Source organism: Hemibagrus wyckioides, linkage group LG15, assembly GCF_019097595.1.
Source record: "Hemibagrus wyckioides isolate EC202008001 linkage group LG15, SWU_Hwy_1.0, whole genome shotgun sequence".
Taxonomy (NCBI): Eukaryota; Metazoa; Chordata; class Actinopteri; order Siluriformes; family Bagridae; genus Hemibagrus; species Hemibagrus wyckioides.
The window spans coordinates 17935830-17957683 of NC_080724.1; the positions used below are offsets into that span (position 1 = coordinate 17935830).

Consider the following 21854-nt stretch of genomic DNA (forward strand, 5'->3'; position numbering starts at 1 on the left):
TTAAAACATTGCAGGAATGATTCTCTTTAAAATATGGTGACTTATGTCAATTTAGTGGTTTGCTCTGAGTAATACATATGAGAGATACTGCTCTCCCTCAAACAGCTCAGGCACTAGACTCTTTGTAAATGCTGCATGGTTTGGGTCTCATATAACTTTGTGTCTGTGCAGCATGAAGTAGACCTGTCCAGGAAAGAGTGCCCTTTTGTCATCAAGCCAAAGATCCAGAGGCCTAGTACAACTGCTGAAACTGAGGACATGGACACAGATATGGACAGTCAGTTCCTCTTTACTTTATTTCCAGTCTTTGTACTGTATGGAATTTCTGGTGGGTTAGGACTAGGATGTACTACCTGTCTGGTTTGATGTCACTTCTATAAAGATGCAATTCGTTGGCATAAAGCATAAAATACAGCGTTTCGATGCCGATAGCTAACGTTCTCAAATATTATACACGTACTAAATGCAGTGTCCGAGGTTGCCATGGAGAGCAGCCCAGGTCCCTCTACTTCCACAGGCTCCAAAACCGACTCTGAACCTCGTGCCCAGAGCAGCACAGTGAGCGCACCCAGAGCAGGTGAATGAACTCCCAGCCACTGTGTCTTATCCCATATACAGCAGCGAAGAGGTGGTTAAACAACAGGCTTTGCTTTACTATGTTCCAGGTGTGCAGTGCATCCCTCAGAGGGCAGCACTGCTCAAATCCATGTTGAACTTTTTGAAGAAAGCCATTCAGGACCCGGCCTTTTCAGACGGAATACGCCATGGTAAGGGGATCTTTGATGGATTTTTTTTTCCTGTTTAGTTACATTAATATAACAAATGCTTTCATTTAGATATTCTCATTTAGCTGGCACATTTTTCGAAGCAGCTTACTATTGAAGTTTTCAGGCTGTTTTATAAAAAATTGCAGTTAAATATTTTGTTCCTAACTTGCTTAATCGGATGAATCGTGAATCGGATGTTTCTCATTATCAGGGTAATTTCACACTTTGTGGGTTTTTTTTAAGCTGGCTAACTAACTATACTAGCGTGTTGTCTGTATTAAGTGTTTATCATAATCAGTTTCTTCACAGTTTCTTCAAATCACTTTCTTTGCCATGCATTAATAAACGATTAATTTTGGCAGCGATGAAGTGGTTTGACTTCACTGTAGCTTTGAAGGCAGAAAAGCAAGACAATTTGAGCTGCTTCTGTAACATCAATTTAGCCACAGTTAAATTGAGATCACAATGTGTACTGCAATTAAAATAGGTTCGATTCAACATGTCATAAATTAAAAAGACTATTTTTCCCCCCTCACTTGTACTCGGTGTTCTGGGTTGGTTTTTTCCCCACATAGACATGTAAAACGTGCACTTAAAAAGTGTGAAAACACGCATTTAACTGCAGTTTTGCTAGCTTATCATTTGTATCTGTATAACTGACTAACATTATCTCTCTCTCTTTTTTTTTTTTTCTCCCCTAAATACAGTGATGGATGGGTCCCTGCCTACCTCGCTGAAGCACATCATCAGTAATGCAGAGTATTATGGCCCATCACTCTTCCTCTTGGGTAAGCAACACAGGTCAGGGGCACCTGTAGTTTTTTCAAACTGTGTCACTGCTCTGAAGCACAGCTCGATTCTTCCCTCATATCAGATTGAGCCTCAAACTCGATTGAGATTTATTTCGGATTGAGGACAAATAGAATGACGTATTATTAAGAAGAATCGGTAAAGCCATTTTTGTAGGTAAAGTATAATATACTGAAAGCAATCTTCTCATTCTCTCTTAGCGACGGAGGTGGTGACAGTGTTCGTGTTCCAGGAGCCATCTCTCCTCTCCTCCCTGCAGGACAACGGCCTCACAGATGTCATGCTACATGCATTGCTCATCAAAGATGTGAGTCTGGCATATCAACCCCCCCCCCCTTTCTCCCATGCTCTGCTTCCTCCTCCCTTCTTTAGTTTCTTTTCTTTTTCTCTATTGTGTTCTGTTTAACCCACACGTTTCCTCCGTTCTGCATGTTTGAGTATAACAGCGTCTCTGTTAGCGAGCCTCGGGTGAACGGACATCTTGTCTCACCACCCACTCGTAGCCTTTTGTTTGTTGTTTTCACGGTTTCATTCACTCTTTCTTTGCCAGCTCTTTCTAATTAACTTCCCCAAACCTCACACTCCAGCAGCCCGCACCACACCTGTTGGACGGTCTTGTTCCTGGCATCTTCCCACGATCCTCTCTCTCATGTTCCTCCCCTACTCTGCTTTTTCTCTCCGATTCTCTCTCTCACAGTTTCTGTCTCTGCAGGTCCCTGCCACCCGAGAGGTGCTGGGTTCCTTGCCCAATGTCTTCAGTGCCCTGTGCCTAAACGCCCGTGGCCTGCACTCGTTCGTCCAGTGCCAGCCCTTCGAACGTCTGTTCAAGGTTTTATTGTCGCCCGATTATCTTCCGGCCATGCGACGCCGCCGCAGCTCTGACCCACTGGGTGAGTGACGAAGCAGAAGCACAGTCTAGATGATTTAGCTCAGCATTAGTAGTCCTGCCTCTGCAAATGCAAAGCATGAGCTTTTGACCAAGTGATATAATTCAAAGAGGAATGCAGTTAGAAATGTGGTTGTACTGGTAAACTAAGTTAATGAACAACCAATTAACCTTGGGTGTACATTGGCAGTAGAATGACACAGTATTCATAAGTCAGCCATTTTTAGTGGGACTTGTGATTTGACCAGAGGTGTGGAAACCTTTCATGGTTTGAATTAAGCAGGAAAGTTGCACTGAATTTAATGAGAAATTATGTGGTGGCTCGGTGAGAAACTTGAAACCTTTTCCAAAATGAAGTCAGGAATGTATAACGAGCATATTTGTACATTTGACAGACTGACCTGTGATTGACCAACCGATTTGTGTGGTTTAAAAAAACAACAAAAAAAAACGATGCTGTGTAAACAGTGTTTTCTGACATGAAAATCATGTATGAAGGTTGTGTGTGTGTTTCAGGGGACACTGCTTCTAACTTGGGCAGTGCTGTGGATGAGCTCATGAGACATCAACCTACATTGAAAACCGATGCCACCACAGCGATCATCAAGGTAGAGTGGCTAACATTTTATGTTGTGTGGTGTTTTTGGCACTTTTTGTCTTTATCTGTCATTGTTTATATATATTGCTGTCTGCCCATCAGTTGCTAGAGGAGATCTGTAACTTGGGCAGAGCTCCTGAGTACATCTGTCAAAAGCCTTCCATTCAGAAAGCAGACGGGACTGTGACGGTACCTCCAGCTCGCTCGAACCACGCAGCAGAGGAAGCCTCCAGTGAAGATGAGGAGGAGGAAGAGGCTCTCCACACTTTCACCCAACAGCAAGGGGAACCAGAAAGCAACAGGCAGTTAGTGTTTTAACCTAATGACTGGTTTGATTGCAAGTGTATTTGGAGAGAAACATTGATTCATGGTGTGTGCAGGGCTTGTGGAACTGCCATGGCCTCAGTGAATAAAATGGATTGTGTTTTTACAGAGTGGTTGGCACGGAAGAGCGGATTCCCATTCCTCTTATGGATTACATTCTCAATGTGGTAAGTGCTGAGTCAGCTAATAGTGAAATGGCTGCTCAACCCTGCTGAGTCTGTTTCGGGTTATATTAGCATTGCATATCAAATCAGCATATTTGCAAGTACACAAGAGAGCAGCGTCTATTCATCAAAAGACGTTTACGGAAATACATGTTCCCCACTTCCAAAGATTGATTGCGTTTGTTGTTCTCTGTTTCTTATAACAAGATGAAGTTTGTGGAGTCCATTCTGAGCAACAACACAACAGATGACCACTGTCAGGAGTTTGTCAACCAGAAAGGACTTCTACCCCTGGTGTCTATCTTGGGGCTTCCCAACCTTCCCATAGACTTCCCCACATCTGCTGCATGTCAGGCTGTGGCTGGCGTATGCAAATCGATTTTGGTGAGATGCATAATAATTACTAGAATGCCTACATGCTTAAGACTTGTGAAAGTACCCTAAACTCAAATGTGGTTAATAAATGGAGAAGTCCTTCATGTTGCCTGATTTTCATTCTACAGATTTGACATTTAAGTTAAATGCCAGTCTATATAATTAGATGCTTTACAAGTCTTGCATATTAATAGACTTCTCGCTTGTTTAATAAATTAATAGTTTAAGAATTACAAAATGTTACAGGGTTTCAATGAAAGTCTTTTCCTTTTTAGACCTCAGAGTATATGGAAATTCTAAAGATGTTTATGTATGGATATTTGTTTTCACTGTAATTTAAATGTGTTGTCTTTAGCCATTCCCTGTCGCATGCATTACGGAGGCTGTGTTAGTGAAAAGAGTCATATTTCATGTTTCCCCCTTTCATAATACTCTCACTGACCTTTAAAAGTAAACTTAACCCGAAGTCTGGAAGCTTTAAAAAATAATCGCTCTGGATAAAGCATTGAAAAAGAGCTGTTCTTTCCATAAATAAAGGGCAAGAGGCCTGTATTAAATATTTTATTGTTCCGTGTAGATTATCTTTAATGGTTTCACATCATGTGTTCTGAGTACTTAAAAAAAATCATAACTAATTAAAATCTCCGTCTTTGTAAGTCCAATTTTCTGACCATAATTCTGTAAAACGCTCTCTCTCTTCCTGGCTCAGACCTTATCCCATGAGCCAAAGGTTTTGCAGGAGGGACTCTGCCAGTTGGACAGCATCCTGTCAGCTCTGGAGCCACTACATCGGCCAATCGAAGAGCCGGGTGGTTCGGTTCTACTGAGAGAACTGGCCAATGCTGGCCATGTCACTGATGCGACACTGTCTGCTCGTGCTACACCTCTGCTGCATGCACTCACTGCTGCACATGCATACATCCTTATGTTTGTCCACACATGCAGAGTTGGACAGGTGAAGTGCATGCATGAAATGAAGAAAAAAAAAAAATTTATATATGTAAATTCATTATCTTTCCTGCTACAAGTTCTTCTCTTGTAACTCTCTCTCCTTCCCTCCCCCTCCCTTCCCTCTCCTCAGAGTGAAATCCGGGCGATCTCCGTGAACCAGTGGGGCTCTCAGCTGGGGCTAAGTGTACTAAATAAGTTGAGTCAGCTCTACTGCTCATTGGTGTGGGAGAGCACCGTGCTGTTATCCCTCTGCACACCCAACAGGTCAGCACTACACTCCACTCAGCTTATTCTCATCAAGCCTTCTGCATCCTTGTAGCTGAAACTGTGAATGTAATGGTTCCATGCCATTGACTGAAAACTGAAACCTGTATACTTTTAAAATAGACAGACCTGTATCACGATTCTCAAATGACAAAATAGCTTTCCGAACACCTGATTCAGCACAAATTTATTATATTAGTCAAGTGATGCCTAAGTCTCAGTTCTCCGATTGCAAATTGGCAAAAATGACTCCTTTGCTTATGATATTTATTTCTCCAAACTCGTACAGTAATAATGGTTTGACTGAATTGATCGATGATTAATTTTTGTCCCCCACTCAGTGCTTAACAAACCTCTTCTAATGCCTTTGGCAGATTTACCAATGATTCCCATTTGCATATTTTGATTTTCGATCTCAAGATGTACAGCAAAAGAAATGCTTGGGTAGCTCCACTCATGTGTAGGGCTTGATCAGTCAACTGGCAAAAAAAAAAAATTCCTATTGATTTTAGTATTAATTATAAAACGCACACACTATGGCGGTTCATATTTAGGGTCCTTGATGCACAATCTTGCCCATGAATCATGGCCTTTGTTCCAGGCCAGAGATGGCTGGGTTTTAAGTATTAAGTTGTTTTTGTTTTTGTGCAGTCTCCCTCCTGGTTGTGAATTCGGCCAGGCTGACATGCAGAAACTGGTGCCTAAAGAAGAAAAACCCTCCAGCAGCGCTGCAACTAGTGGAGGCCGGAGAACCGGTAAAAAAACACTGCCCCATGGTGATTCTGCATAAATCCTTCCCTATAAACCTCTGCTTAACTGTCTGTCCTCCTTTTTCTCTACCTTGAGTCTTAGTACTTCCTTTTTTGCATGCTTTTCATTCCTTACATATTTACTTGCCATTGTGAGTCTACCATGTCTTCATGCTCGACTAAATTCTCTCTGCTGGTGTTTCCTCTAGCTGAGGCAGAGGCTCTGTCTGTGGGTGTGGACCCCTCTGCACAGGGACTGCTGGAGGGCATGGGTCTGGACGGAGACGCCCTCGCTCCAATGGAGACGGATGAGCCCACAACCGCCGACCCAAAAGCCAAGTCTAAACTCACTCCTGCCATGGCAACACGCATCAAGCAGATCAAACCTCTGCTCTCTGGTCAGACCCTGCATCAGATTCTTTTTCCACATGGCTTTATTTGGTTATGTATTTTGCAAGTTTTGTCACTGTGGAAAAATAAACGCACAAAGACGAGTCATATGACTTGTGTTATTTCTAAATGAATTCAGCATTTCAGGCTAAGTAAATTCATTTGTTCTGTTTTTAAATGCTGTTTTGAAAAATGAATTTCAATGTAAATTTATAAAAGACAAAATAATTCTGTGGCTAAATAAACAGATTTTTCTGAATCATCAACATTTATGAAGTTTGATCCTGGTATAGTAACAGTTTACATCTCCCATGGTTCATGTGATACAGTGTTGTTATCAGTGTTAACACATAACTGTCAGTTGCAGGAGAAAATTATAGGATAACATTCAGATGTTGAATTCTATAAGAATAAAAATTAGTCTTGCTAAAACACACTGTTTTTGTACTTCTCGTCTGCAGCATCCTCTCGTTTGGGAAGGGCTCTGGCTGAACTGTTTGGCTTGCTGGTGAAGCTTTGCGTGGGCTCGCCTGTCCGTCAGCGCCGCTCCCACCACACAACAAACACGGGCACTGCCCCGACGCCAGCTGCTCGTGCAACTGCTTCATCACTTACTAAACTGCTCACCAAAGGCCTGAGCTGGCAGCCCCCTCCGTATACCCCCACACCTCGCTTCAGGTACAGTGTGAATAGCCCAGACCTGTAAACCTCATCAGTCTCCTTTTGTCTGCTGCTGTACGTGTTTGTTCTATTGATATGCCTTTTAAATACACTGATGTGTCTGGTTCTATTCAGGCTGACATTCTTCATCTGTTCCGTTGGCTTCACTTCACCCATGCTATTTGACGAGAGGAAGTACCCCTACCACCTGATGCTACAGAAGTTCTTCTGCTCTGGAGGCCATGATGCACTTTTTGAGTGAGTTCAGCAAGTGCCTTGCTATTCTTAACCCTGCTGTGGCACTTTGATATCATTATAATTCTCTAACCCCTATTTCCGTTGCCTCTGTTGCTCAGGACGTTTAACTGGGCATTGTCCATGGGAGGGAAGGTGCCAGTGTCTGAGGGATTGGAGCATTCCGAACTGCCTGATGGGACTGGGGAGTTTTTAGATGCTTGGCTAATGCTAGTGGAGAAGATGGTGAACCCCAGCACAGTGCTGGACTCTCCCCACTCTCTGCCTGCCAAGGTGCCTGGAACGACGACAACCATGCCACAGTTCAGCGCTCCACGTTTCCTCATCGTTACCCAGAAGGTGAGAACACATTTTTGAACTAAGTTCTAATGATATTTCTGTTGATGGACAATATACAATGACAACAGTGATTGACATTTCACTAGGGGTGGACAAATTCAGAAAAAGCAATAAATCTGAACAGCACTATTCTTTAGACTAACGGGTATTGTACAGTTCAGAATTTAGTAGCCTATGACGGTTTCACTATGTAGATCAAAAGCATCAATAGAGTTGTACCTTAAAGTTGGAAATTATAAAGCTGAGACATTTCACTCAGCAACACTTATATTTTGGCCTTTTTCACCAAAAACTGACCAGAATACATGTACCTAGGATGTAGCCAGCAAAAATGTATCTGTGCTGCCGTGGTTGTTTTACAACACGCTGTTAATTTTTTGCCTCTTTTGACATCCAGGCCGCCTTTAACTGCATCCGCAACCTGTGGAACCGCAAGCCACTAAAGGTATATGGCGGGCGCATGGCCGAGTCCATGCTGGCCATCCTTTGCCACATACTACGCGGTGAGCCAGTCATTCAAGAGCGTCTAGCCAAGGAGAGGGAAGGCACTTCTCGTGCAGATGAGGACGGAGGCTCTGGGGCTGGAGCAGCTAGTGGAGGACCAGGAACTGGAGCAGTTGGGGAAGGTGCTTCTGGGTCTGGAGGTAGTACTGGCACAGGTGGAGGCACTGCAGATGATGGGAGCAGCTCCACGACCCGCAGAGAACCACAGGTCAACCAGGCTCAACTCACACAGGTAAGGGTCCCAGCTCACAGTTTCTTTCTCTGAAGTTATTTCTTAGGTTTAGGGTTAGATTTAAGCCTTTTACTGGATATTGCTAAATACTAAATAGAAACTACATTGCTGATTCTGACAGTAGCTGTCTATAGAAGCTACATTATTTCAAACATAAATAATGTAAAACATATTTTTGAAGTTAGAAACACAATTTGAGGTCCTTGAGTTATATTTATATTCTATTTTACTAACCCACATCTTGGAATCTTGGTGCAGTTCATAAAACTACACAATACAATACTGACTCTCTGTCGTTTTATACAGCTTATAGATATGGGCTTCTCCAGAGAGCATGCTATGGAGGCTCTGCTCAATACCACCACCATGGAGCAGGCCACAGAGTACCTCCTCACACATCCACCACCGTTACTCAGTGCTGCTATTCGGGTAAGACACCATCACATGTTTGAATAAAAATTGCTTTGCTCCCACACACATGCACACACACAGGCAAGCATAGAGACACAGACATAAGGCTTACAATTAGTCACTTTGGCTTGTGTCACTAAAGGAATTCACCATGTCTGAAGAGGATCAGATGATGAGGGCCATTGCCATGTCTCTGGGTCAGGAAGTCAGCATGGAGCAGCGCTCAGACTCTCCTGAGGTGGGCAGACTGACACACAGGCATACAAATAAAGCTGTGTTTCAAATGGCATACTGTGCATATGATGTATACTGTCTACAACATCCGACTTTTGGGGAGTGTATTAAAATAAATCTATTAGCAACAAGAGGAAAGATCGTGGTTATATTTCAAGTAAAGCTACACCGTTGTTTTAAAGTCATTTGATACAGACAGTAAATTAACAGTAAAGAGTAATGTTTTTGGTGGCCTCCTTAAATCGTTTTCGGGTGCCTCCTCACATCAATTTTGGGTTAAAACGTAACGCAATTTGTAAATTAAAATGTATTTCTGACGGGACTGCTTTCACAAGTGAAATTAAATGGGTGGTATTGACTTGATGTATGATCTCAAGTGATAATTCTTACACTCTGCAGGAATCGTATGTAATATACAGTGTATATACAGGTGCAGGATATAAGTACACCATTTCAAACACAGCCTAACGGAGCTATTCAAATCTATTATTAGTTGAGAGCCCTTGTAGATTTTTTTTTTTTTTTGGAAATTGTCATCTTGAAAATTTGAGTCTATATGATGTCCCTGTCGACATAAATGAAAATTATTATACACTATATACTATAAAAACACACAGGCAGGTCTTTCACCTATCCTAGCTCTTATGTGAAACAATGGTGGGGTAATTCTGTTCGGTACGTGTGTGTGTATGTGTTTTCAGGAGGCAGCACGCAGGCGGGAGGAGGAGGAAAGAAGAGCACGAGAACGAGCTGAGGAAGAGGAGGCTCGCTGTCTGGAACGTTTTCTGGAAGCTGAGCCCCTGGACAGCACAGAGCTCCATGCCTTCACCGACACAATGCTGCCAGGCTGCTTCCACCTGCTGGACGAGTTGCCAGACACCGTCTATCGCCTCTGCGACCTGCTTATGACCGCCATTAAAAGGAACGGCCCAGAGTACAGAGACCTCATCCTGCGCCAGGTTGTCAACCAGGTCAGTCAAGCAATGCATGCGAATATTTCATACATACTACTTATGTATGAATGCCAGAATATCTAATGCTTTATATGTTATAATTAAATCTACCAAAGCCAGGATACCGAGTATCTGTTTTTAATAGACTTAATTATGCAGGCCTGCCATGTATCCGGGAAAACACCCAGGCATTATGATTACGTTTTGAGGCAGTGGGAAGTATGGATATGTGGGCAGTAGCTTTTAAGCGGCTAAGATTGCACATTTCTGCCCCCCAACCCCTCTTACTAATATAAAATTTGTGACTATTGTGAGGGAAGGTGTGTTTGTCGGTTGTTAAGAGTTGTGTTGTCGATGTGAACGTTAAAGCTGTGGGCAGATGAGTCATTCTAAAATGAACCATGAGCAATAACTCAACAAGCAGTCATGTAAAAGTTCCTGATAAAACAAACAAAAAAAATAGTGAGTGGAATTTATAGTCGTATAGGATTTCCTTTTTCTTTTTTTTCCCCCTTCTCTTTTGCTGAGTTCATTGCGAGTGGCGAGTTTCACCAGTGCAGTGTTACGTCAAGTCGAAGCTTTTATTGTAATCTCAATCATATATAGCTGACGCAGTAGAAACATTTCTCCTGGACCCTGGTGCTACAAAAAAAAACAACACAGAGCTAAGGACTAAAAAGTAGGTTGTCCTAGCTGTATAAAGTGCATAGTGTGCAGACAGACAATACAACACACAAAATAGCAGTTATCTTATTGGCTGATCTATGAAACATGAGTAAATGCTGTGTCGAAATGAAAACATTATAAGGTTCGAGGACAGTGGCACAGCTGCAGTTCACTCCATCTCCAGCAAAGTCATGACATTGCAACTTATCACCTGAAAAAAAGCTGTATAGTTTCATATGTGACTTAGCACCCGCCTTCATTCCTCTGTTTCTCCATGGTAGGTGTGGGAGGCTGCCGACGTGTTGATAAAAGCTGCTGTGCCGCTCACCACCAGCGACACGAAGACAGTGTCTGAATGGACCAAACAGATGGCAACGTTACCCCAGGCATCCAATCTGGCCACACGTATTCTCCTTCTCACTTTGCTCTTTGAGGTACACAAACACTTTTCATTAGCCTTTCCCTTAGTAAGGTTTTAAACTATTAAAAGTGTGCCCTGACACACAAATTACAGTATACAGTACACAAATCATGAATGCACGTACACGGATGTGAAAGTTACAATATTGGAATGTTGTGTTGCAGGAGCTGAAGCTGTCCTGCGCACAGATTGTGGAGAGTAGTGGAGTGCTGACTGTGCTGATTAAGCTGCTGGAGGTGGTTCAGCCTTGCTTGCAGGCAGCCAAGGAGCAGAAAGACATCCAGACACCTAAGTGAGTGCCAGCCATCATCTGGATGGAAGTAGTCCAGGATAGAAGGACACACAAGAATTTTGGTGTTTTCAAGCTGCCAGCTTTGAAGCCTTAAAGGAGACAGCAAATGTGTCGAGTTAAAAAAAAAACTCTTGTAACCTCAATAGAGGGCAGGGCAGACATTAAGGATCAGTGATAGATGTTGAATTGAAATTGCAATTACTAAAACGTACGATTCACCGAATAACAAAACATGAAAGTAGACTGGCAATGTACAGTTTAACATAACTCCACAAACATATGTAGCCTAACAGACCTAGGCCAGGACGATGTGTTGCCATCACATTAAGGAACGAAGCGCTAGATAGCAGCAAAGATGATGAAGGCTAGCAGGAGTGAGCCTGGTCTGACAAACTAATGTTAATCTATAGAATCAAATGAAGATGACCTTGCAGTCATGTGAAATTCATCAAACATCTTTAAATATTGTGGCTTTAGGAAAACTTCAACATGTCAAACCTGCTGAAAAAAGAAAGTGGCAACACTACAGACTAATACCAGCATCTGACGGTATAACAAACTGTAGTAGTTTTGCGGTTTAGCTAATTGGAACAGGGTCGAGCTTTTAGGCAGCCATTAATCTTTCATACATTTGATAGTGTCACACCATATGAGAGGAGCTTATGCTGATGCAAAGAAATAGGGGGTGTCGTAACAAAGTTTGGAGCATCTCATGCCAGTTTACATCTGCATATTGTCTGATGTTCCTTTGCTGTTATTTGTGCTGGTCTGCATTTTAGTTTAGGAATAAACTTACTTTTTACCATTTTTCTATTTGTAGATGGATCACTCCAGTGCTCCTGCTCATTGATTTCTACGAGAAAATGGCCGTTTCCTCCAAACGAAGAGCCCAAATGAACAAGGTGTGTGTGCAGTTGCAATGTAGTCTTTATTGTGGAATTTGGTGCATGGAGTACCCTAAACAACTGAAACTTTTTCCCTCATCAGTACCTCCAGCCTAATGGAAATAATTGGAGGTGGTTTGATGACCGTTCAGGCCGCTGGTGCAGCTACAGCGCGAGTAACAACAGCACCATAGACTCAGCCTGGAGAGCGGGCGAGACCAGTGTCCGTTTCACTGCAGGCCGTAGGAGATACACTGTACAGTTCAACACCATGGTTCAGGTGACTAAAACTAAAGATGTATTGTGTTATCTGACAATAGGTGCTGTATGTGTGACAAAAAAATAAGTATAAAGCAAATGAAAAAGCGCTGTGAAAGCAAACCATGTGTCCTTGGCCCTATGGGACTTAGATACCATGTGATCTGATCTGTTTACTTTAGGCTTTATTGAAAAGTAAATATATGGTAGATTTGTCTTCTTTTTTAAACAAATCTTATTTCAGAGGATCAAAAATTACGTTCTGAATAAATGCAATATGGGAACTAGACTACATAAGGTGCTACAGCTAGAGTTGTTCGCTGAATATTTGCTTTATAGATTGCATATTTATGTATGCAGCAGCTGGTGTGTTGTTTAAAAGATCAAGGAAGTGTACAGCATGCTTAATACGAATTCATTACAACTCGAAGACTATTTAGTTTCAAGAGATTACAGCACATTACATGATCAAAATTTTTTAGATTAACAATAATATTTCTACAATCTATATCTAACATTATCCGTTTTTTTGCAGGTAAACGAGGAGACAGGGAACAGGCGGCCGGTCATGCTAACAGTGCAGAGAGTACCCCGGATACCCAAACCTAACAAATCGGGCAATGCAGCTGACTCTGAGCGAGAGGAGGAACAGAGAGCCAAGAGTGAGGAGACCCAGGCTGTAGCAGGTTCAGGACTTGCATTTCACTTTATATACAGCGGCTCTGCAAATAAGCTTACTTTTGTTTGTTATATAAAAAATTCTTTTTGCCGTTACAGACCCAGCATCTGTAGCCGTCGAGATGGCCCCCCCTAAAGAGGAAACGGAGCAGAAGGAGTCCTCCTCATCTGGTTCTACTGCTCCTGCAACTTCTCAGGACTCCACATCCGGATCCGGTGGCATTGTAGTGCAGGGCTTGACCGAGGAGATGACCACCGTCCTGATCCGTGCCTGCGTCAGCATGATCAGTGTGCCTGTGGACCCAGACACGCTGCACGCCACGCTTCGCCTGTGCTTGCGCCTCACACGCGTCCACCACTATGCCATGATGTTTGCTGAGCTTAAGAGTACACGCATGATCTTGGGCCTGACCCAAAGCTCTGGCTTCAATGGCTTCACACCACTCGTCACTCTGCTTTTCCGCCACATCATTGAGGACCCGGCTACACTGCGCCACACCATGGAAAAGGTAATTTCTTTAAATGTTCCGGTAGGGTTTTTATGTATTCAGTAATATTTGAATGCATTAAAAGTAAAACATGTGCTGTAAAACTTCATTTCAAATTCATTCATATGAATGCATCAAGGTGAAAAATCAGTAACCATATAATGAATCACAAATGCCCTGTTGTTCACTGTATACGCTCGCTACATGAAGTACAGCAAGTCATACACAGTAACACAATATAATACTAGTATGTTAAAGCAGGGGTGTCCCGTCTGATCTGCAAATCTGCGGCAGTTGCTTTAGTTAGGCTTTCAGTAGACTCGGACGTGGCTTCTGTTCGGTCGGAATGAAAACCTTAAATAAAGCCGACCCTTTCCAGATAAGATCGGACACCCCTGCAGTAAATCTATTGAACAGACGCAAGTGCCTATAAATTTTCACTAGTTTTTTTCAATGCAGAAATTTAACAAAGTGCAAATACGCCATTTATAGCTTCATCTTTCATACATCAGAAGGCAAGGGTCATTTTTACCATTAAGTGGTTAAAATAAAGGATGTTGAAATCAAGTTGTGTATGCTGTCTGTTTATTTATTTATTTTTAATTGCTTCTGTTCCAGGTGGTTCGTTCTGCAGTGACAAGTGGAGCAGGAAGCACCACGTCAGGTGTGGTGTCTGGTAGTTTAGGCTCTCGGGAGATTAATTACATTCTGCGTGTGTTGGGACCAGCGGCCTGCCGGAACCCTGAAATTTTCACAGAAACCGCTAACAGCTGTGTCCGTATCGCTCTCCCGGCTCCGAGAGGGGCTGGAACAGGTATGACGCACATGGGGTTTTTTTCTTTTTTTCTTTTTTATTACAGAAACAGCATTTTTCACACATTTGTTCTGTGTATTTATTTACTATTTATAGTGGCAATACAAAAGCCTTAAGCTATTTTGTGGTGAGGTAGATTTACTTATTTATTTTTGCTAAGGTAAGAAGATGGAGATTAATGGTACAACAATGTAGGCTAATGTCTTCAAACAATAAAAGACTGTAAATGATGTCCAGCTATACAACAGTAGAATTTTTTCATTTTGGTTTGTTTGTTATATTTAGTACTATTTATGTTTGTGTTTAGTTTTACTTTGTTTTTCTTATAATTACTAATTTTTATTTCTTTATTAATCTGCCTCGCAATGCCTTAGCTTCAGATGACGAATTTGAGAACTTCAGAATTAAGGGTCCTAATGCTGTACAGTTGGTGAAGACTACACCTCTGAAGCTGTCTCCATTGCCACAAATCCCAGAAACCATTAAAGAGGTCATCTATGACATGCTTAATGCCTTGGCAGCATACCATGCTCCTGAGGAAGGTAACATCAATAGAATTTTTTTTTTTTCTCATTCATATACGCCTGTGATACAGACATATTACGATGCTGAGAAATTTTCTGTTTCCCCTTCATCACTCCTGCGTGTAGCAGAGAGAGGAGAGGAACGTCTGGTTACAGTCCCTGGCAGCCAGGACCTCTGTCAGATCCTACAGGATGTTGGTGATGATGTTTACCAGCAATACAGACTCACACGGCAAGGGAGCGACTTTGACTCCCAGTCTGCTTTCCACATAAATGTGAGTCTACATGCAAGTACAGAAAATTCACTCATTATTCAATAGAGCATGTGTTTTACCCTTCTTTTTATGAAGGGTCGTGTACCAGTATACGAGACATCTGTTCCTAAATTTTACAATAATGTTTAAGTGAAAACTACAGAGACAACAGATTTATTTCCCCTAAAATGCTGTTGTAGAATAGATTTATTGCCTGTTTACAAAAACCTAATTTACTGTGCATGGTATCTTAATTGAGACCATTTAAAGCCATTTGGTAATCAATTATTTGCTATAATTGTATAACGTGACACAATTCAGGAAGGAATTGTGATATCTTTACAACTGTAGCTGTGTTGTTGTGTGTAAATGATGGAACAAGGAAGTGATTTTCTGTTTTTCTTTTCAGACTCAGGTATTTGCTGCAGATGGTGCAGTTGCAGAGTCCTCCCAGTCTGGAACACCGCAGGGAGAAGGTAAAAACTTTCCCATGTACATTTACAGCCCTCTGTGATGCAACTCTTCTATGGATCTCCTTTTAAAAATTCAATGCCCACCCTGTGTGTTTTTGTTTTCTGACTTCCTCTTCCCCCACAACAATTCTCTAGCCTCAACTCCCGAGGAGATGCGAGAAGAGAAGAAGGAGCAGGAAGGTGACCGGGGAGGCTCTTCAGAAGAAAGCAGAGCGGCGAAGGCCAAGGCCAGCAAACCCCTGATGCCCACCTCCACTATTCTGCGGCTGCTAGCAGAGCTGGTGCGCTCCTACGTGGGCATTGCCACACTTATCGCCACTTACAACTACACCGCTGGCCAGTCTGAGCTGATTAAAGAGGTGGGTGGATGTTTACTCTCTTATTTGCATATTAATGTTGCAATCAAAATATATTTTGCATTTTTTGTGTATTTTAGTTTTCAAGCAATGTTTCTCCTGAAATTAAAATGATTTAAAATAATCGACAGACTAATATCCTACTAGATATAAGATCATCACTAGAATATTTTTTTACAGAATTCCTTCACATAGAAACCTGTTTATGGTTGATGTAATGATTGGTATAATTAGACTAATGTCATGTGGCTGTGTGTTTTCTTGCAGGACTGCAGTGTGCTGGCCTTTGTGTTGGATCATCTGCTCCCACACACTCAGAACTCTGAGGATAAGGACACCCCTGCCCTTGCACGCCTCTTCCTTGCCAGCCTGGCAGCAGCAGGCACTGGCACAGAGGCTCAGGTGACCCTGGTTAACGAGGTGAAGGCTGCTCTGAGCCGAGCCTTGGCAATGGCAGAGGGTACAGAGAAGCATGCTCGGTGAGTCCAGCTGTTTTTAAAGCCGTTACTAATCGGCACTAATAGTTAAGACAGTTAAGGATGATTATATAAGCACTTGTCCAGTTAAAATGATTAACTCAAAGACTGTAATCACTTAGAACTCTTACTGAGCATCAGATGCTTGAAATGTTTAGTTACTGTTTCTGAATGCTGGCTCAGTATAAACATTCTTAAATTATATGGAACAGTGGAGCTGGATGTGCACAGCTGTTAGATTTATTTTTATCCTGCTTGAACTCTTCCTGGCTTTAAAAGGAATTGAAGCTTAAATTCTTTTTTAACTGGAGCAGTTTTAAACAGAATAATCAATCACTTGGGTTTTTTTTTGTGTATTTGAGAATTATTTAAAAGTTCAGGAAATGATGCTAAAATCAAACAAGGCATAATCCTACAGTATATGAAGCTACGCTCTCTGTTTTTCTTTCCTGTGCAGAATTCTTCCAGAAGGTTTGGTCAGCATTCTTATTTTCCTGTACCTTAATTTGCTTTTTCGTCTCTCTGTACTCTCTGCAGGCTTCAAGCAGTGATGTGCATCATCAGCACCATTATGGAGTCATGCCCTTCCACCTCCAGTTTTTACAGCACAGCCACGGCCAAGACACAACACAACGGCATGAACAACATCATCCGACTCTTCTTGAAGAAAGGCCTGGTTAATGACCTTGCTCGTGTACCCCACAGCCTTGACCTGTCTAGGTGATGCCACACACACACCACAAACAGACTCTTGTTTGTCTTTACATTTGTTTTTATAAATTTATATTTTGATCTAATGCTGATTTGAGTGCGTCTTAGCCATTAGGTGCTTTTAAACTGTTGTTTGTGCTGTTCTTCGCAGTCCTAACATGGCAAACACGGTCAATGCTGCTCTTAAACCATTGGAGACACTCTCACGCATTGTCAACCAGCCCAGCAGTCTGTTTGGAGGGAAAGGAGGCTCCAGTAAGAGCAAGACTGAACATGATACTGTGGGCACAGCCAGGGACAGCAACAGTAATACGCAGGATCAAGGTAAGTGGTATTGCAGAATTATAAATATCTTAATATAGAAATAGACATTTTTAGCAGATGTGTGTAATGGTTTTAGCAGGAGATTTTAACATGGTTTGTCTGTAGGAGAGGCAGGCGAGGCAGAGCCAGTGGAAAACAGTCACCGAGGCCAGGCTACTGATGGGGATCTGATGGATGGGGAGGCAGAAGGGGACACTGTGGTTATCGCAGGCCAGCCAGAGGTGCTCAGCACCCAGGCTATGCAAGTATGTTCATCTTCATTATATGATTTATTCAATTCAGACAGTAGCTGGTGATAAAATCTCTGCACTATATATGTATGTATGCACTGTAATCAGCTCTCTCTCTCTCTCTCTCTCTCTCTCTCTCTCTCTGTGTGTGTGATTTCCTGTGTGGTCTGTTTGCCTTTGCAGGTGGAGAATGAGTTGGTAGATTTGATCGATGAACTTTTAGAAAGGGATGCAGGAACTGTAAATAGTACCATCATTGGTAAGCTCTTCAGATATTATATTCACAAAGTGTAAAAACTGTGTAACGGGTGTAGACAAAGAGACTGTTTTCACTACATGTGGGTTATTTATTTATTTAAGTCGGTCGCTCTGGAGACGAAGAATCTCAGGAAGATGTGCTGATGGATGAAGCTCCTTCAAACATGAGTCAAGCCTCCACACTGCAGGCCAACAGAGAAGGTAGGACAGGTTTTTTTGCAAGTGTGCAATCAACATGCTCACTTCAGAGTGTGTTTGGGGTGTAGGGTTTGAGAGAGGTAAATGAAATGTGTACTTGTAACTCTTATTGTAGGTTTGTATTGCTTTTTCCAGTTTTAGGATGTGTTATTGAAAAAGAAAAACTGACAGTATATTTCTAATGATTGTTTTTTCTAGAAAATTAGTAGAATTTGTGATTTTTAAGTCACATTCTAGCAGCTATTAAAAATATCTAGATGCTAGAAGGGGAGAAGATCATAAAAGTTTCTGCTTGTCTTGTTGCCTGTTAATTCAGGAAATTCTTTCCCTAACATTGTTGCTTTTTCAGGCATAAGAAACACAAATTTCTAGAAAACAGGCAGACTATATCTATTGAAGAATTATCTAATTAAATATTCAAGCTCTGTAAAGCTAAAAATATTGTTGGTATTAATAAACTCCTTCCATTTACTCCCTTCTATCTTTTAGACTCCATGAATATCCTGGAGCCAGAAGATGAAGAGCACACTCAGGAAGAAGACTCGAGCGGCAGTAACGAGGATGAAGACAGTCAAGATGAAGAAGAGGAGGAGGAGGAGGAGGAAGAAGAAGAAGATCCGGTATGAGTTTGGAAGAAATCAAAGGCTTAATTCTTTGTTTATAATTTTTGAAATCTTCCTCTAAATTTTTTTTTTTGCGCTGTATTTTCTTAATCAGGATGATGAAGAGGGAGATGAGGATGATGATGATGAAGGCTCAGAGATGGAACTGGATGAAGATTTTCCAGATATCAATGCAGCTCCACATATACGATTCGAGAGATTTGATAGAGATGATGACCTCATCATAGAGTTTGACAACATGTTCTCCAATTCTGGTAAGTAATTATAATAGTACAGTTGTGATCACTTTGAAAGTGTTACAGATGTGTACAAATGCTGCCCAGCTTGCTCCTCTACCTTGTGTAATGTGGGCGCTCTCTCTTTTTCAGCTGACATTCCACCTTCCCCAGGAAACATCCCTAGTTCACACCCTCTGATGGTGCGGCATGCTGACCACGGATCCCTCACCTTGGGGGGAACGAGCACCAGCAGCCGCTTGACCCAGGGCATGGGCCGCAGCCAGCGAACTCTTCGCCAGCTTACTGCTAACACGGGCCACACCATCCATGTGCACTATCCAGGAAATCGGCAACCCAACCCTCCACTCATTCTGCAGAGGTGAGACGGACTTCTGTCGCGAAGTGCTGCAAACCTTTATTGTTACTATGTGCAGTGGAAATCCAGTTACACACAAATGTGTGTATATATGTGCATTCATGTGGAAATACGCCAAGGAAATAAACTGTATGGGATGTTTAAAGGAAAATAATCATTGACTGTGTGAAGTAAAGTCCATTTTACCGCTGTCCATTTTAAGTGTTCGTCCTCTTATAACCAAAATGTTTGCCACCAAATACAATAACTAACTTGTATATTTAACCGTTTGTAGTTACATTTTTAAGCTTTGTCATCCGTTTTCCCCTCACCAATCTCCTCTTCTCTCTCTTGAAGTTAATAAGACATAAAATATAGCTTGTCATGTTGCAGAGAAACCACAAAATCTTCCACGCTGCAAACTTTGTCTGTTATTAAGTGCTGGCAAGAGTGCTGTTTTCTGAATGAATCTTTAATTGTATGTTGCAGGTTGCTAGGTCCCAGTGCAGCGGCAGACATCCTGCAGCTGTCGAGCTCTTTACCCCTGCAGTCCCGAGGACGTGCCCGTCTGCTGGTTGGCAATGAGGATGTGCATATCATCGCCCGCTCTGACGATGAGCTATTAGATGATTTCTTTCACGAGCAGAGTAATGCCGGAGGCCAAGCTGGTGAGTCAGAGCAGGAGTATGTATAACCTGTATGAAAAATGCTGAACCATTCCTGCAGCCTCCCCAGACTTTACTTTTTCCTTCATCTTTAGGCACCCTTTCAAGTATTCCTACAGCCTTAACCAGATGGACAGATGAATGTAAAGTGCTGGATGCAGAAAGCATGCACGATTGCGTTGCAGGTAAGAAAACTAAGCAGGTTTTATAAAATGCTGTTGCACTTCAGGTTCATGGGGGGATTCACAGTTCCAATATTCCACGTTTTGGAAATATTTTGCTCTGATTTGTGAAATGTATTTTTAACGCTTTAACTGAACCTTATTTGTTCTTTCTGCATCAGTGGTGAAAGTCCCCATCTTGCAGCACTTAGAGAGCCTGCGTGATGAGGAGCTGGAGGAGCGCAGGGAGAAAAGGAGACAGCAGTTGGCAGAGGAGGAAGAGGCCAAGCAAAATGAGAGGAGCACCTCGGCTGGAGAAGAGAGCAGGGAGCAAACGCTGCAGGTTCGTGAGAGGGGATGGAGGGCATGGGTAACAGCCAGAGGTTTGCTGGCGCAGACAGAATGTGACTCAGTCTGCTAAAGTAGATCAATATTTAATCAGAGTGAATGCATAGGTTTCAGCCAGTTTTTAGAAACTCTTGTGGTTGTATGCATTATATGGATGTCTGAATTTCTTTTCCCCGTGTATTTTCCAGGGTACTACAATAGGAACGGTAAATGGAGCAGGGGAGAACTCGGCAGGTACTCTAATTACTTTTACATTCGTGACAAAGTTCACGTGATACTATTTGTGTTCTATAGAATGAACCTTTGTGTTTTTGCACTGTTATGTCATACAGTCTAAATCGGTGTACTGGACCAGCTTGCTGCGTAAGTCTTTTTGCGGGCTGTGGGATGAGGTAGTAGTTTGTATAGTTTTAGGATCACACCAGATCTGGGAGATAACTATACAGCCTACTGTCTTTCCCACGGCAGTCGCTTGTCAACAGAATGTACTTTCACAATACCACCTGTCTCTACTCAAAGGCTGTGAAGTAATTTGTTTGTAATAGTTTTAACTGGCCACATTTATTTTTTACATATTTAATAACTTGATGTCATGATTTGTTAGTTGTTGTATAAGTTGTTATAGCAGGTCTTTCTGGCTGTGCTGTGGTGAGGTAGTAAGTTGTGTTGTTGGGGATCAGGATAGCGCAGCCCTCGAAGGAGATAACTATACAACTTACTGCCTTCCTCATTGTAGCCCTTGAGCCACATGATGTATCCGTACGTTGTATTCGATTTATGGAAACCTTGGCAATCTCTGAATGTTCCACTTGCGTATTCTTTGTCTTGAATAGCAGAGGGAGAGAGAGCTCAGGGTGGGCTGTCCTCATGTGTTGATCCACCTCGCTCATCTGAGGGCTTCCTCACAGCACCCCCTTCAGGAGACGTTACCCCCACTGCCCCTCACGAACAGGCGTTGGTTTCATTAGAGACAGCCATCAGTCAGCAAGTACATCAGCCAATCGCAGAGCTCCTGCTGGCTGACTCGCGTTCTGATTCACTCGGGGCACTGGCTGGGGCTGTACCTCAGCTTTCGGCTCCTGAAAGGGCAAACTGCGATGCAGAAGCCTCTCAGATGGAAATGTCGCCTGCCTCCACTGGGGGTGAGAGGGGAGGAGCAGTCTTGGACTCAGTTAGAGAAGGTAGATTAACTAGTAAAGTTTGTCTAGTTTGTGTTGTATATAGTGTTTAATGTGTCTAAGTTTGTTACTCATACTGTGAAATCCTGTGTGTTTTCTATTTGCGTCACTGTTTTGCATTAAGTGTGAAATTTA

The 21854-nt window shown here is 42.3% G+C and overlaps 1 protein-coding gene across 8 annotated transcripts in view; it reads left to right on the top strand.

Annotated features, from left to right (window-relative positions):
- huwe1 (HECT, UBA and WWE domain containing E3 ubiquitin protein ligase 1) overlaps positions 1–21854 on the top strand; it is a 43822-nt gene that overhangs the window by 11309 nt on the left and 10659 nt on the right. For 3 of the 8 annotated variants that reach the window (XM_058410821.1, XM_058410820.1, XM_058410822.1), the window contains exons 15-60: positions 172–277; positions 470–577; positions 666–767; positions 1475–1555; positions 1778–1884; positions 2275–2467; positions 2980–3071; positions 3164–3366; positions 3495–3552; positions 3757–3933; positions 4634–4879; positions 5006–5139; positions 5791–5915; positions 6098–6286; positions 6740–6956; positions 7074–7196; positions 7295–7532; positions 7930–8268; positions 8575–8697; positions 8822–8917; positions 9615–9884; positions 10814–10966; positions 11118–11245; positions 12066–12147; positions 12233–12409; positions 12923–13073; positions 13165–13574; positions 14172–14367; positions 14742–14909; positions 15018–15166; positions 15555–15621; positions 15754–15977; positions 16242–16453; positions 16988–17170; positions 17313–17485; positions 17591–17730; positions 17899–17974; positions 18076–18174; positions 18661–18791; positions 18889–19048; positions 19163–19391; positions 19857–20035; positions 20128–20217; positions 20376–20536; positions 20730–20775; positions 21375–21722. In XM_058410821.1, the coding sequence (XP_058266804.1) occupies positions 172–277; positions 470–577; positions 666–767; positions 1475–1555; positions 1778–1884; positions 2275–2467; positions 2980–3071; positions 3164–3366; positions 3495–3552; positions 3757–3933; positions 4634–4879; positions 5006–5139; positions 5791–5915; positions 6098–6286; positions 6740–6956; positions 7074–7196; positions 7295–7532; positions 7930–8268; positions 8575–8697; positions 8822–8917; positions 9615–9884; positions 10814–10966; positions 11118–11245; positions 12066–12147; positions 12233–12409; positions 12923–13073; positions 13165–13574; positions 14172–14367; positions 14742–14909; positions 15018–15166; positions 15555–15621; positions 15754–15977; positions 16242–16453; positions 16988–17170; positions 17313–17485; positions 17591–17730; positions 17899–17974; positions 18076–18174; positions 18661–18791; positions 18889–19048; positions 19163–19391; positions 19857–20035; positions 20128–20217; positions 20376–20536; positions 20730–20775; positions 21375–21722 (7459 nt within the window). The remainder of the gene's footprint in view (positions 1–171; positions 278–469; positions 578–665; positions 768–1474; positions 1556–1777; positions 1885–2274; positions 2468–2979; positions 3072–3163; positions 3367–3494; positions 3553–3756; positions 3934–4633; positions 4880–5005; positions 5140–5790; positions 5916–6097; positions 6287–6739; positions 6957–7073; positions 7197–7294; positions 7533–7929; positions 8269–8574; positions 8698–8821; positions 8918–9614; positions 9885–10813; positions 10967–11117; positions 11246–12065; positions 12148–12232; positions 12410–12922; positions 13074–13164; positions 13575–14171; positions 14368–14741; positions 14910–15017; positions 15167–15554; positions 15622–15753; positions 15978–16241; positions 16454–16987; positions 17171–17312; positions 17486–17590; positions 17731–17898; positions 17975–18075; positions 18175–18660; positions 18792–18888; positions 19049–19162; positions 19392–19856; positions 20036–20127; positions 20218–20375; positions 20537–20729; positions 20776–21374; positions 21723–21854) is intronic. The other 5 variants (XM_058410823.1, XM_058410825.1, XM_058410824.1 and 2 more) reach the window with 5 other exon arrangements.